The sequence below is a fragment of the Aythya ferina genome, assembly GCF_964211825.1.
Source record: "Aythya ferina genome assembly, chromosome: 13".
Lineage (NCBI taxonomy): Eukaryota > Metazoa > Chordata > Aves > Anseriformes > Anatidae > Aythya > Aythya ferina.
In genome coordinates this window covers 4,846,124-4,861,195 of record NC_140311.1, presented here as the reverse complement: position 1 = coordinate 4,861,195, position 15,072 = coordinate 4,846,124, and the positions used below count along the sequence as shown (strand labels likewise).

General features: G+C 36.1%; 1 protein-coding gene and 1 long non-coding RNA gene across 6 annotated transcripts in view; one reads left to right on the top strand and one right to left on the bottom strand.

Moving 5' to 3' along the window:
• Positions 1-15,072, bottom strand: part of PCDH11X (protocadherin 11 X-linked) — a 474,407-nt gene that overhangs the window by 113,443 nt on the left and 345,892 nt on the right. For all 5 annotated transcript variants that reach the window (XM_084535116.1, XM_084535119.1, XM_084535117.1 and 2 more), the window contains one exon: positions 12,704-12,902. In XM_084535116.1, the coding sequence (XP_084391242.1) occupies positions 12,704-12,902 (199 nt within the window). The remainder of the gene's footprint in view (positions 1-12,703; positions 12,903-15,072) is intronic.
• The window catches only part of LOC311444171, a 36,091-nt gene that overhangs the window by 12,064 nt on the left and 8,955 nt on the right, over positions 1-15,072 (top strand). Inside the window, exons 2-3 of the long non-coding RNA XR_014697682.1 lie at positions 13,513-13,611; positions 14,805-14,933. This is a non-coding gene — a long non-coding RNA (uncharacterized lncRNA). The remainder of the gene's footprint in view (positions 1-13,512; positions 13,612-14,804; positions 14,934-15,072) is intronic.

The window sequence follows — 15,072 nt, the reverse complement described above, 5'->3', positions numbered from 1 at the left end:
ACTTCTTGACTTTTGACTATGATTTAGAAAACTATAGGGTTTTCTTTAGCCTGTAAAGCACTTTTTAACAAAAAATATTAATGTACCCCTATACATATCATCTTCTCTCCTTATTCAGCAAGGATAGTTATACAAAATAGAAAACATCTGCTTAACTGTAGTATAATTGCTCTTGAATTTACTAGATTAGAAATAGATGGGAGAGGTTAACGATGAATGCACAAAGGAGAATAGAGTTTCTTCAAGTATGTTTCAAAGGCAAAACAAAACCTAAAATTCATTATTTACATAAAAAATAAAATGAAAAAGGAATTATGAGGTAAATTTTATAATAAGTAAAGATCTCTTAATATTAATACTTTAAATTTTGTAATCCCTATAATAATTTACTCCTAACCCCAGAGCTAGAATAAATTCAGAGCATTTTCTTGTTTAATTTGCTCCCAAATATCTTGTCTTTCTTGGAATTTGTGGCAGTACTGTCTATCATAGTGGTTGATTTTTATGTTGGTGCACTCAATTATCAAGATGTGGACAGTTGTCTCCTTGGCAATTTTAATCATGTTGTAAAGTGAATCTCTCTTTTCCTCTCCTTGCTTTCAACTGCTTCAGCTCTGTGAGAAGGGCTCTGATTGCAAGATGCCTGTCACAGCATGTCTTCTGTGTGAAACAAACACTACTCTGAAACGCTCCTTAAAGGCCTCACTGGATATGTCTCATCTTAGCTCAAAGACAGAAAATCTCCTGCTGCTTGCAGTGAGATTTAGTGAGTCAGCTTTCTTCTTACAAAGGCTGGCTGTTTCAAATAAACCAAGTGTACTCATTAAATTTATCTAGCAGTTAAGTATTAATGTTAGAGCCCTACTAACTATTATATAGCTGGTATCAGTAGCAAAGTAAGTCATAGTAATGTCACAGCTCTTTCCTTATCCTTTCTTCTATTGTGCCAGTTATAGGATTACAGAGAGAATAACCTTTCTGAAGCTGTGACACAAATTTGTCAACTTGCTCCATCCTGACACAAATTAAGGGCCAGGAGTCATACAATGATCCAGGCACAAACTCCCTCCACAGAAATACTTCACTGTATCAAAAACTCAGAAGAGTCCAGGAAAAAAAGAAAGAAAGGGAGGAAGGGAGGAAAGGAGGAAGAGAGAATTATCCTTTTCCAGCTCCAGAATAATTCACGGCATTGTACTTTTGAAATCTTTCTGTAGCTTAGCAGAGGTGATCAAAAAATAAGAACAAATTGAGGAGAAAATACCTTCACATTTTGCCAAAACCTAAGTATCTTGCAATCGTGAATCCTCAAATGGAAAACTGGATATTTCAATATCCAAGCTGATTATTTAACCTTTCATATTCTTTAGAACATATAAACCATAATTTCATTGACTCAACTCCTAAGTATCATACAACTCAGACCCCACACACAGACATAACCAAATGCTATTCCATTCATTGGACATAGCAATTAATGGTGAAGGAACTGTTTTATTTGCAGATCTTCTTGAGCATGGATTTTTTCACAATACTGTGAATACATTCCAGTATGGGAGTAGGTCGGAGTAACAACATGCTGACTTCTAATGGGGCCTATGGAAAGAGCTATTTACAATCTTCCCAAAAAGCAGAAGTAAGTAGCTAATTTTAGAGACAGATGTTTTAGAGCTCCGCCCTCAGCAGAATCTGTAATCAGTGATATTTGACCCCCAGGGGAAAAATTAGCATATGAATAAAGAAGAGCTTTAATATCAGTTGTATTATGCTAAAAACAGGTTTTGCTTTTATAGTTTTCAAAGTGCTTTCTCTCACCTTTCCTATTTCCCTGTTGCCATCGTTTTTCTTCACATGTACTGCTACCGAGTGGAAGAGGTTTTCTTTCATTTTCTAAAAAGTTCTTTGGTGTATGATCGGTATGTGACACAAGTAAAACCTTTGTAAGAGAAATGCTTGCTTTCTGTTAAAGTATTAGGTGAGGGCTAAACTCTATAGCATCTCATCCCAAAGAGGACTCATCTTCTGGGACACTGGGACATCAGTCAAGATAACCAGACCAAAAAAATAGCTATTTACATAGTGCCACTGTTCTTGATATGTCAAGGAAACAGTTGTTCTGGATGAGAGGAATTCAAGTACAATAGACCATACAGAATTAGCTGGCCAGGTCCTTATCCCAGAAACAGCATTTTAGCATTTTAGTTGTTGCTTCTGATTGTTACCTGGAGATAATTTTAATTTGAAACACTAAGGCTTTAAGTAGAACTTTAAAACGTATCTGGAGAAGCATTGCAGAAATGCTGCTTGAGAGTAGGACATGTCAGAAAAATATTTTGTTCTTTAAAAATCAAAAAGAAGAAAAAAGGGAATGTCTGTGAAATCCTGTTCCATCTCATTATCTCATCCAAGCCACGCTGTTTAGGCTGCAACAATGATGATCACAGACACAAGGAACACAAAAAACACAAAAACATTGTTTTAATACAATCAGCAAAATAGTGTTATTAAAATGCAAAGGTGCAAGCAACATTTGCCAGCTACTTTTAAAAGTAAAGTTAAACTAACTTCTTACTGCGAGACCCAAAGAGAAACAGCTGATCTAGCAGTCAGGTGACTCTACATGATGCTAGCCCACCACAGTAATTCACAGCACCATCAGCACATGTTCTGACATCACATCCACATAAGGCTCCTGCCTTTTCAAAGCATAATGAGTTACCCAATTCACATCATTCCTAGCAGTGTGATTGAATTTAGGGAATCCAATACAAGACAAGCTAACTACCTATTTTTACAGGATTAAATGAAAACAAAAAGACTTGATATGCAGTAAGAAACATTGCTAATACAGCATATATTATTTGTATAGATCAGCATCACATATATTATAAAAGTATTAGTGATCACTTCTACTGCAATTGTACTGGGAACATAAAACAAGTATAACAGCTGCATTGTGCTTGGAGCCATGCAAATACATAGCAGACGTGCTGCGTGTAATCCTGGGAGTTTACAATTTAATTTAAACCAAAACATGAAAATGGATATGTACAAATAACCAAGATAGCATGAGAGCAGGATGAAAATTATGAAAGGAACACATGATAATGGATAGTTCAATATTAGATCCTATTTCCAATCAAAATTCCACTTGCGATTGGAATTTCCACAATTCCAAGAAAAACATCAGATTAAAGGATGTTCATCCAGGACCACATCTCTACGCAAACAAGGACTACAATCACTAGATGTGTTGAGTTGATCAAGTTTGTTTCAGCAAATGTTGTGACTTTAAGAGCACTGACAATTGGGAATATTCTTTGTTCAACTCTTCTTTTTAATTTCTAAGACACACTGGTAGCTGTAGACAGTTATTAAATATATATGCCTTGATATATTTTTCATTAATCACAGTGAAATCAGGTATTGAATTATGACACTTCAAACACAATTATAAACATGCAATTTTTCACATGGTTTAAGTCATCTAAAATAACAAAAAGAAAAAAAAAAAAGAGCTTTTTCTATATTTCTACCTTTAAAACAAGAACTAGTTACTAACAAATGTCTCAGTATTTCATATATTCAGAAGTTCTTCTTGGTGCTACTGATTGTCATAACTTGAAAAAAGAAAGGAAAGGTAACTGACTCATCTTTTCTTAAAAATAAGAAACAAGTGAAAGTATGAGACAAAATAAGACAGACAGAAGGACATGAAGTGAATTGCCTCATGGCTCAGAAGTAAGAGAAACACAAATGTCATACGAACATTATTTTACTGTGTGGGTGGCCCAGTAAAATTTGGAAGTAAAGATAGGCTTATTGTCAAGAGAAGCCACTTCTTCCCTCTGATGGAGTACTCGCTTGAGCTGGGTGACTTGGCAGCCCCCGTGACAGCTGCTTTCGCTTGGCACTTGTGCCAGGTCTTCACACTTGTCATTTTCAAACACTGTGGACAAGATAAGGGATTGATTTGCTCACAGAGGTCTGGTTCTTCTTGATAAAGTTCTATCTCATCCATAACTAGATTTAAGATAGGTAGGATACACTCATCTTCAAAGCTGTCACTAGAAGGGAACTCTATCAATGACTTCAGCTTTCATATATTACAGATAAACTTTCCGTTTTAATCTGTGCCCTTTGTGACTTTTCAAGCTATCATAACCATCATACCCCTAACATGTTCCCAGATTCAGGGTGCTCCAAATTAGATTCTATTTACCCAGCCAAACTTCAGGGCCACTATTTACTGCAAATGTGACAGCAAGTCAGATATGAAAGGAGTCTGAAAAAGTAGAGGAAAGAAATTTGTTCTGTCTCCACCTCTGCCCTGCCAGGCTGCTTGCCATAGTGATATATTTTAAAACTTTGATAAACCTCAAACAGAAAAAATAGGATTATCCATTACCATGTCAGCTTAAGTGATAACATAAATATATATCACAGAACATCTGCCACTAAATCACTGTTTATAGATGTCAGATCTCATTTATTATTAAAAAAAAAAAAAAAAAAAAAAAACACACACACACACAAAAAAAAAAAACAAAACAACAACAACAAAAAACACAAAACACCACCACCACCAAAAACCAAACAATTCAAAACCATTCTTATTATTTCACAAGAAATGACTGCTTTCTAAACTGTAAGGTTGAGCTATTCTTTCTAATCTTTCTATGCAGAGTAACTTCTGTCATAAACCTCAGTCAAGAATAACATTAGATGGAATTCACAAACACAGTATTACTGTTTGCCTGAATTACTTCATCCCAGTATGTAGTCTAGAAGATACAACAGAGTGCTGGGGAGGCCATAAAGAGAACTGCTAGAAAATTTCCCCATTGATTCTGTGTGAAAGAAATGATGTATCTAGGAAAATGTGCCTTTATCTTCCTTATCTTCAAAAAGCAGAAAATGTACATCAAGGCTTTATGTACATCAGACATTGTAGTCTGATATCAATAAGAAAACATCGAAAACTATTTTATAGAAAATATTTTATAGAGTGCTCCTTTTTTACAAGAAGGAAAAGATTTTTAAAATCAGAGTTATAACAATTACAGTGATGTCCTCCTCAGTATGTGACTGTTAGGGTCAGCTGAGCTGCAGCATCTTTTTGTTTTTGTATTTCTTCATTTCATTCACTTTGTCCTTTTTTTATTTTTTTTTCCCTTTGGGTCAGCTGCTTTAATGATACTTAAGTCAGGCACTCAGGGATCAAATTACCAAATTATGGAATTGTTTCTGAATATGCAATCTGTATCTCTTCAAGACCAGTAAAAATCCACTTGCAAAAGCTACTCATCTGCATCATTGTAAATCCACCTCTCCAATCTGACCTCTTCCTCACTCTCAAATCTCCAGTTATCAAGAACCTAAAGAATAATGGTTTGTTTTATAGAAGGCTTGCTTCATTGCATGTACTTATGACTAGTCAGTAATTTTGTTTTATATACAGATAGCTAAAACATCAGGAAAACCCACACTCTTGTCAGCCTCAACTGATGTTCCATACCGTCGTACATAAGGTGAAAAATTCTAAAGTTGCCATTCTAAAGGAGACATACTTTAAAATGTAGCACACCCTGATTTTGATTTCTGACCATTCCCCAACTTTTAAATCAAATGGCCACTCAGTATTTGCCCTCATGGTTTATATAAATGCGATTCATGCTAGTGCTCTCAGGAGGTCATCAGAAAGGTGAGTATTTTACAGAGTGGTACAGTACTATAGCCAGCCTTTACATTCTCCCACCTACGTACAAGCTAATTTGATTAAAGGTAGAAGATCAATCAAACTCTGTTTTCTCAGAAAGATTAATTACCTCAGCACTTTCAGAATTAATAATTAGTGCACAGCCATGGGGATAGAAAAAAACAATACAGTAGGGGTAGAGGCACCCAGTGGGCAGATGTGCTACACTGGGATCTATTCTAGCTTAAGATTTATTATCTTTAATTAATGACAGAGTCTTCCTATTTATCTCAAATTCGATCTAACTGCTATAGCAAGTTTACAATTCAGCAATGACAGAATTAAAATATTACTGTTACATTTCAGCCTTAATGTGGAACTAAAAGCACACAAGAAGAGAACAAAACAATCAAAAACATAACAAACAAATAAATAAATAATCACATCATCTGGCAATCACACCTAGCCCCAGTACCTGGACAGGGAACAAGATACTCGAAATGCTATAATTTTATTTTTTCTTGTGCCCTGGCATGAGGTCTGAAGTCCAGCTGCCAGAGCAGCGTTATTGATGATGTTTAAAGAGTATATTTCAGCAACTGCAGAGTTTCTGATTATCAGACAAGTCAGCATGGTCAAAAATGCAGCCATTTTCTCCAGGGAGAGGGAGCTTCCTATCATCAGCTGTCTTTTGACAGTGTGCAACATTGACTCTTCTTCACAATGACATCAATGAGATTTATAGGATCCTGGATGGCATTACTTAGGCAAACTTCCCCTAGTGCCTGTGAATGCCAAGGCCACCAGCTTGGCTCCATCAGCCCATGCAGCCAGCAGCAGCAAGGCAAAGCCGCTCATTCAGGCGATGCCATGTGGGCACCTGGTGCTGGGGCTGGAGGCAGGGGGGTAACACTGTACTCAGACTCAGCAAGCTTGCACCAGCAGCTTATCTACTGTGAACATCGAAAGGGGACTTCCTGGATCACAGGGTATATTTGTTGCTGTTACTGTGGGCATTCTGTTTGCCCCCTCAAAAATTTATCAGGCTTCTGTTTAAATGAAGTTAGTATTCTCATTCCCTGCTTCTCTACATACTGTTCTCAAGTTTGAAATCTCAGAATTTCTGGCCTCTGCTGGTTTATAGACGACCTATTCATTTGTCCATGAAGCAACTTGGTACTTCTTTTAGGCCAACACATTTCTCTTCCCTTATTCTTTCCTATTGCTTGAGAGCAGTTCTAGTCCCAAGCCAGCCTTTAACTTGCAATTTAAAAAAGCCAATATTAATTCTTATTTCTGTGTATAGGCATCCTATTCCCTTGTTATTAATAATATTTCTTTACACCTGTTCATCAAGTGAGTTCTCTTTAACTTCTGAAGTCAGTCCTGTTTCTAATATTCCAGTTGTGGTATCATCATTGCCTTGTGGGTTGTTGGTTGTTTTGTTTTTGCTCGTTTTCCTCTGTACCAGGAATAAACAAGGATTTTTTCACATCACATTAGGTACTGATGATTTATAGCTTATCTTTGTAATACTCAGTTGTTTTTTTCTTTATGTCATTTTCTGCTGGTGATTTATATACTAGTTACATACACCAGTTCCTATGAGAAGGACTTGCAACTATTAGATTTCATCCCAGTGCTATTATTCCAAATCCTTAGCAAAATCCAATTCTTCTGTCATACACCTCCTTCTCCATATTTTCAGTGATGCTTGGCTTTGAGATAGCAGAATATTTAATTGACATGTCCCTACTTTTTAATGCCAAACTCATTAACAAAGATAATGAAGGAGATTTTTCAATTCTTTTATTAATGCGTCTTTTCCTTCTTAATTACTAATGCTCAACCTTAATGTCATAATGATAGTTATTAGGTCTTAAATCTATATAGACTAAAACTACACATGTTCCCCAATATTAAAAAAGTGTCACTGAAATGAGATAATAGAGCTAATATTGTACCATCCTTGGGAAATATACAACACTCTTTATTCTCTTCTTCATGCATATCTTAGTTTCTTTCTTGTAAACCTTTTCCAGTAGTGAAGCCTGGCCAAAGTGTCATTAGTCACTCAGAAGCACTTTTTTTTTTTTTTTCTTGACACCTTGTCTCTTAGAATTACAGAAAAACAAGGAAAACACTACCGGTTTTGATACTCTAGGAGGAAGTGTATCTCCGCTCCTCCACATGAAGGCACTGAACCAACTATGACTTTTATTTCCATTACCGTAATTCTTCATCAGCCTGTTTTTGCTCCCAAAATCATCCTCCTTTTCAAAAATTAAAGCAAGGTGAAGATGTTCTTTTATTTTGGGGGAATAAAATTATTTTACCTTTAATAATCAACAGATGTCATCTTTGCTGCAAACCTCCTTCTTACATGGCTAAATAACCATAGATTAATGGATAATTCTTAAGACTAATTCTCTTGAAGTCCAATAATCATTTGAAGTGATCACAAGATTTGCCCTACCTGCTCATTCACTTACTTGCACGTCCACATGTAGGATTGGGGGACTGAACTTCTTAAATATAACTTTTTTTCTGACCCAAGGTCAAGTTGAACTCAGAGTGATTATTCTATTCAGTTCACCAAATAGCTATACAAATGCTTATGCTACCACAAGCAAAGGTGCAAGTGGGTTATACAAACAAGAAGTCAAACACATTTCTGGCAAGACCAGCTTGAAGTGACCATTATATTAAAAGTGCACATCAGTTTGCCTTTTAACCATCCTCTCCTTAGCTCTACCTCTTATGATTTTGAATACAACTTTCTTAAATTATTAGTCCCTTTTTTGTATAATCTCAATTCACGTTCAGTATCCTTATGGAGAGCCCCCTGTCCTTAAGATACCGATTTTGTCCTATTCAAAAGCCTGTAATCTCATTAACTAGCCCTTTAATTTTCAACTAGTTTTGTTTAAACTTTCTTTTTGCTTACAATTACAATTATGTAATTGCATATTATTTTCTATAAACAACTCTCTTTTTTTTTTTTTTTCTCTGTAAACTTCTATCATATATTCCTCTTATTCTGTCCAGTTTATTAGCTGAACTGGGTGTCTTACATTCTCCAAATGAAAGTAGGAAAAATAGTTTTTAGATTTTTTCATCTGGTAGGTGAAACGTGACATGGTGCTGAGGCTACAAGGAAGGAAAAAAAAAGAAGACTTTTTTTTTTATTTTTTACAGAATCACAGAATGGTTGAACACCTAGAGCATTTTTAGAAGAAAAAAATAGCCAGATTGTTTCGATAAGGCTTTAAAAATAGTAGAAGTTTGAAATGTTGTCATTAAAATGTTACACATTTATCCATTAACCAAGCATAATTGAAATTAATATGCACCATTTTCTTCAAACCTTTCTGTCAATATCACTCCCACTAAGTGGGCACCATTGAGAGAGAGTTTGCTGGAGAAGTCTAGCTAAAGAGAATTTTCTAAATTTTGCCTACTGTTGTAGTGTGTTTTGTATTCAAACACGGGGGGGGAAAGGTGGAATGGTCAAAATCACAGGCACGGGGAGTTATTAAAGCATCCTTGTAAGTTTCAGCAGTTTATTAACAGAGAATATTTTAACACCATACACTATGCTGTTACTTAAGGACAATGTTCTCTACAAACCTATGTGCATTTCTATATTACTATTAGTTTTTATTGGCATCTTTTCCTTAGGAAGCACCTACTGTAATGCCATTACTTCAGTATGCTTTGATGAGGAGGCTACAAAATTAAGGGAAGACAAATCATTTTAAATAGTCTTTTTCTAATTTTTATTAGTACAGACAATTAATTTTAAAGCTGTACTTTGAAATTGCTCATAGTTTTTTAACCCCTTTATACTTAGATCATGTAAAGAACAATTACACAATTAGAACAATTCTTACGCTCTTGCTTCAGTCCTATTTTGGATATGAATTTGTAAGGCTTCCTCTCACCAATAGTTCCCAGCTTTTTTTTTTTTTTTTTTTAATTTATTTTATTCCAATACAAGATCTTTTAAGTGCTTTTTAATAAATGCTTTGCTATTGCTAGTAAATGGATAGTAAATAAAATCATTTCCAATAGTAGAGAAACAAATAAAACCAAAGAACTGTATTGAGGAAAAACAAAAGGGAGAAAACACCTCTGAATATATTCCTGTGTGAGGTGGCATCCGTAATCTGCATTCATAAACCACTTAACATCCTACTATTTTCTGGATATTATGGAAATTGTTTCATCCTAACTGTATCTGTTCTTGGTTGGCAAAGTTGAACTAAATTACCATCAGATGATTAATCAGGCTTAACATTTTAGACAGGTTTCATATTAAGATAGGTCAGATACAAGAGATCTTAAGACAGAATGAAGGCTATGGTTATTCTGCTGTATGAATTGAGGTATTTACTCATATTATCTGACTGTATATTCTTTTCACACTCTCTGTTTACATTAAAAACATTTTGGTCCATGAAACAAGAATAGAAGTACTTCAAATAGATTAAGCCATTCGAAAATAGATTTAGAATGATAGAATATCCCAAGTTAGAAGGGACCCACAAGGATCATCAAGTCCTGGAGCCTCCTGGCTCCACAAAGGATCACCCCAAAATTAGAGAGCATTGTCCAAAAGCATTGTCCAAATGCTTCTTGAACAACAGCAGTCTTGGTGCCATGACCACTTCCCAGGGAAGCCTTTTCCAGAACCCTTTCAATGAAGAACATTTTCCTGACATCCAGCCTGAACGTTCCATATTGCAGCTTCATGTCATTCCCTTAGCATGTTTTTAAAAAGAAACAAACAAACAAAAGAGAACCCAAACAGCATGTTTGTAGTGGAAACTATCAGTTCACAATGGTCTCCACTATTTCACTGTTGACTAAATTTGCCAGACATGCACAGATGAGTGAAATGAACCTCAGTCTGAACACTTTCATAAATCGGAAAAGAAAATATTTTGGTTGCTTTTACCTAGTAAAAGTTCATTTTTAGCAGTACACAACATAAATATGCCGCGGGTCTTCCTTTTCTATTTTACTTAGTTGTATGAAAGCACATGACAGATATCTATTTATATCTATATGTTTTTCTGCCACTAGATGTTGCCATTAATATAAGCATAAAATGCTAAAAAGAACTGCAAACTACACTTTTAATACTGTAGCATCATGCTATATTGTGTCAATTAAATTGTTTCAAAAAGAAACAAGTTAGAAGGGCAAAAAATCTCCACAAAATGTAAATGCTAATTAAACTGTGATTTTGAGTTCAAAACTGAGCTGTCAGGTAATTAGACAGGTGATTAAACTTTCTTCAAATTTCACACTTGAAAAGACATCAGGTGCCTGCACAGTGATATGTGTCAATGAGATTCAGATGTCAAAGCTATATTGGTTTTAGGCCAACATTTTAGAAGAGTCATGAATAATATTTCTCCTACAATTGCAAAAAATGAGTTAAAAAAGCACTGGAAGTCCAAAACCCAAGCCTCTTTAAATAGCAAGACAACATTCACATGCCTGTTCTAACAATTCCCACGCACCATGCCCAGTGTACAAGAGGAGCCAAATGCTAAGTTTATGTACAACCTGCTCACTTCAGTAAAGCCTAAATAAGAGTTACAAAGAACAAAAGAAGGATGGAGCTGGAAAGCAAATTCAGATCATGTGTATGCATGAGAAAGCAGCACATACAATATATATGTGCTTTCTTTTGGGGTATATGTGTAGCCCCTTAAAATCTCATTCTATGAAAAATTCAGCTGGACTGTCTAAAATATTCTTAAGGGTATATTACAGCCTCAAATATATGAACACACAGAGAACCAAACAACGAGTTACATTTTCAGCAGAATATGCAAAACTTCTGCTGCTTCTTGCCAGCTGTCTATCAACTCAGAAAAAAAAATCATAATCTGGAATTACTTCAGGAACCAGTTAACTTTACAAAGTTTTAAAAGTTTAAAACCGAGGATCCCCAGTTAATAGTTCAAGACCTAAAAGAAAAACAGAGAGAGGACCTCATCTTTGCACGCAAGGCCCTCAGACTCTAGTCTCAAGCAGTACAAGGCAAAGACAGCAGCATGGTTTCCAAAAGCCAAGCTGAATTTATTAGAGGCAGCTCTGAGTCAGAGCTAATGCTCTCTGCTGGATGCTGTATTTGCCAGTGCAGAGAAACTACCTTTTCACAGAGCTATTCCAACTGCATTGGACTTACTAATTCATTCTTCATGATATAATAAAGCAGCTGAAATACACCTTTTGGGCCAAGTTTTGCCCAGAACAGATGTATTTCCAAATCACTTATTAGGCCTCTAACAAGGCCTTAGAGGTTTCCACACATTCAGGTGTCTTTTTATCAATGGCACAGTTCAATTTAATCCAGATAAAGAGCCCCTGGATAATTAACAGTTGCCTGTACAGTGGAGTTTCTAAGTGGCTATCATGTCAAGGCAGAGAAAGCAAAACTAGTATCTATAGTTCTAGCATGGTCCTGAGCTCACCTTGATTTGCATGTTTTCGATGTCATAAAAAGCCAGTGATAACTGCTGAATTAAGTCGTATGACATACTTTCTTGAGATAATTACTACATATCACAGTTGCTCTCAAAAGACAAATCAATAAACCTTTATTTCTAAAGACTGTGGTGTCATCCTGAAGTTCTTTGTGTTAAACACACTAGTGCGCACGTTAATGTTGGATAAAGAAACATGTAAGAAAGCATAAACTCCCTAGGAGCAGCATGTATGATTGCAATGGCAATAGTGTTAACCTCATCAGAAAGCTCCCATACACACAGCACCTCAGATCTATAAAAATACCAGGTAATCCATAAGCTCTTTACAGCTCAAGACTGTTTCATTCCCAATGGGCATACTTACTCTGCATTTTTAGAAATGCAGGGCTTTTTTGGCCATGTTAAAATCAACATTCAATTATAATCACTGCCTTAAATCATTAAATGTCAGAAAGGGGCTTCTTTTTAATGACCAACACAACCAGAGTTCATCACTTACTGGACTCGGGGTCTGAGTTGCCATCTCCTTCTGTCCGGCTGTTGGGTGATGCTTGCTCATAGTACTCCTCCTGGGGAAAGCCAAGGGGCAGAGGGTGCGATGTACTGGCACCGCTGGCGGGTTCGTGGTCTCCAAGCCCACTGTCACTGCAGCTTTCCTGGGAGCCATCTGGTAGGTGAAACGTGACACGGCGCTGAGGCTACAAGGAAGGAAGAAAATTATATGGTTTCTACTACAGTATCAGTAATTGCTTAATGCAACCAATTTAGGAAATGTATTATTTCAGTTATCTGCTGAAGACACATTATCTACAGTTGTGCACAATTTCAGGCTTTCATGAACAAGCAGCCTGCTTTCAAACCTGCTTCACCTGACAGCATTGCTTTTTTCTACGTTTTAAAAATGTAAGACCTGATGCAAAATGAAAGACAGCTCAAACTAAAGAGATTCTGTCAGACTTCACAAGTCTTTGGACACCTTTTGTATATTGACTTGGAGATTTCAATCATCTTTTGAGGCTCAATTTATTTCACTGCTCAGTTTTATAGTTTTCAAAAGATATTTTCTTTCCTATTAAAAGCTGCTCCACACTTTGGGGCCTAGAAAATGTGACACACTTCTAATATTGTTGTATTCTTCCAAGTCAGAGAAGGAACAAACAATAACATGCCTTATGCATTGAAAACAATTTTAATAGGTTTTGCACATCCATTCAACTAATGAATTGAAAGTAGATTCCACTTCTCTGCTTCAGACATTTCATTACAATCCCTTTGATTTCCTTATAACACAGATCTATGTCTTAACAGTAAAAGACTGGAAGCTGGGAAACAGACGAAGGAAAGCTGCCACAGTATGGCTATTGGCTTGAAGAAAGGGTCAGGTGAATAAAGGACCCAATGCATCAGGTACAGGACAACATTTTCATTATTACTGAAAGGTAAATCTGTCACAGCATTTTTATATATAGGAACAAAGAAAAAAGCAGATCTTCTAGTTGTGTCTTGGAAAACATGGGACACAAATGTTAAAAAAAAAAAAAAAAAAAAAAACACAATTTGAAATGTACTTAGCTTAATATTCAAAATTTCATTTGAAAGGCTATGCAAAACTGTCCAGTTCCAGAATTGCTAGGATTAGTAATGGTGGAGAGCCGTGCAATTATGCAGAAAAAAAATGCTTACCTATGTATATGTATATTATATATACTGTGTTTATAGTACAGCTATATACTGTGTTTATACTACAGCAGATGTTGTCAGATTTGGTCACTATAGGTGAATGCCATCCATTGTATGAAGGGTTTGCTAAAAAGTGAATGAAGTTCATCTATTTTTCAAAATTTCTTCCACTGTGACATTACGTATGACCAAAGACAGCTGCAGCATAGTGTGGTACAGCCAAGAAAATGGCAAGATCAACTTTACCTATGTAATTCCTGACAGATGTGAGTCAAAATTGTTCTTAAAATCTACCAGTAGGAAATTCACTGCTTTTCCAGAAAGTATGTTCTAGTGCTTCACCATTACTAATGGATAGGTTTTCTTTTAATGTCTAACCTGACTCTTGTTACAAAATAAATCACTGCTACAGTCCCATCCATCATGGTCTGGTTATCTTTCTGGTATTTGCCACTTTAGTCTATTTCAGAATAAGCAGACCTTACTATTTCTGTCTGTCTTCTGTCTTCTGGTATTTCCTAGTGTTCTTCCCTGCACACATGCTCTCATATGCTTCTCTGTGCACTACTCAAAACTTGTTACAGAGATTCAGCTGAGATCTTCAAAGCGTGGAATAGAGCTGAAGGATCATTTCACATCCCCTACAGGTTCTACTACTGCTTCGTCTTCTTCAAGGAATGTTTTCCTTGCCAACCACTACAAGGTCCTTTTCCAATGATCATTTGGGGGCCACCCTTTCTGGTGTGTGCCATTGATTACTGCAGCCTAAGTGCAGCACTTTGCATTTGTTCTTTCTGGTATTCTGTTTTTCCCAGATGATTTCTTCTGTTGATCTTTAAGTATAATGTGTGTTCCAGTCCTGCTTTCTGAATAAAGCTCTGTACATTTACCAAATTGTTCTATTCTCTCTTATTTGGCAGTAATCTAAGAAAAAAATGGTCAGATCAAGCCAAGGAATAAGCTGAAGAGCTCTAGAAACAATTATCCCTCATCACACAGGATGGAAAGGGACAAGGATATCCATCCTGGGATTGCAGGAGCAGCCTTAGGTAAATCCACTGGGCAAAAAAAATAAAAAATTTGCAGGCAGTGAACAGTTCAGAGCTAAGTAGCATACCACCACCCCAGTTTTGGTATCACCAGAAGAATCTTATTATTAAACCCTATAGCTAGTTGTCTGAAGCTGAT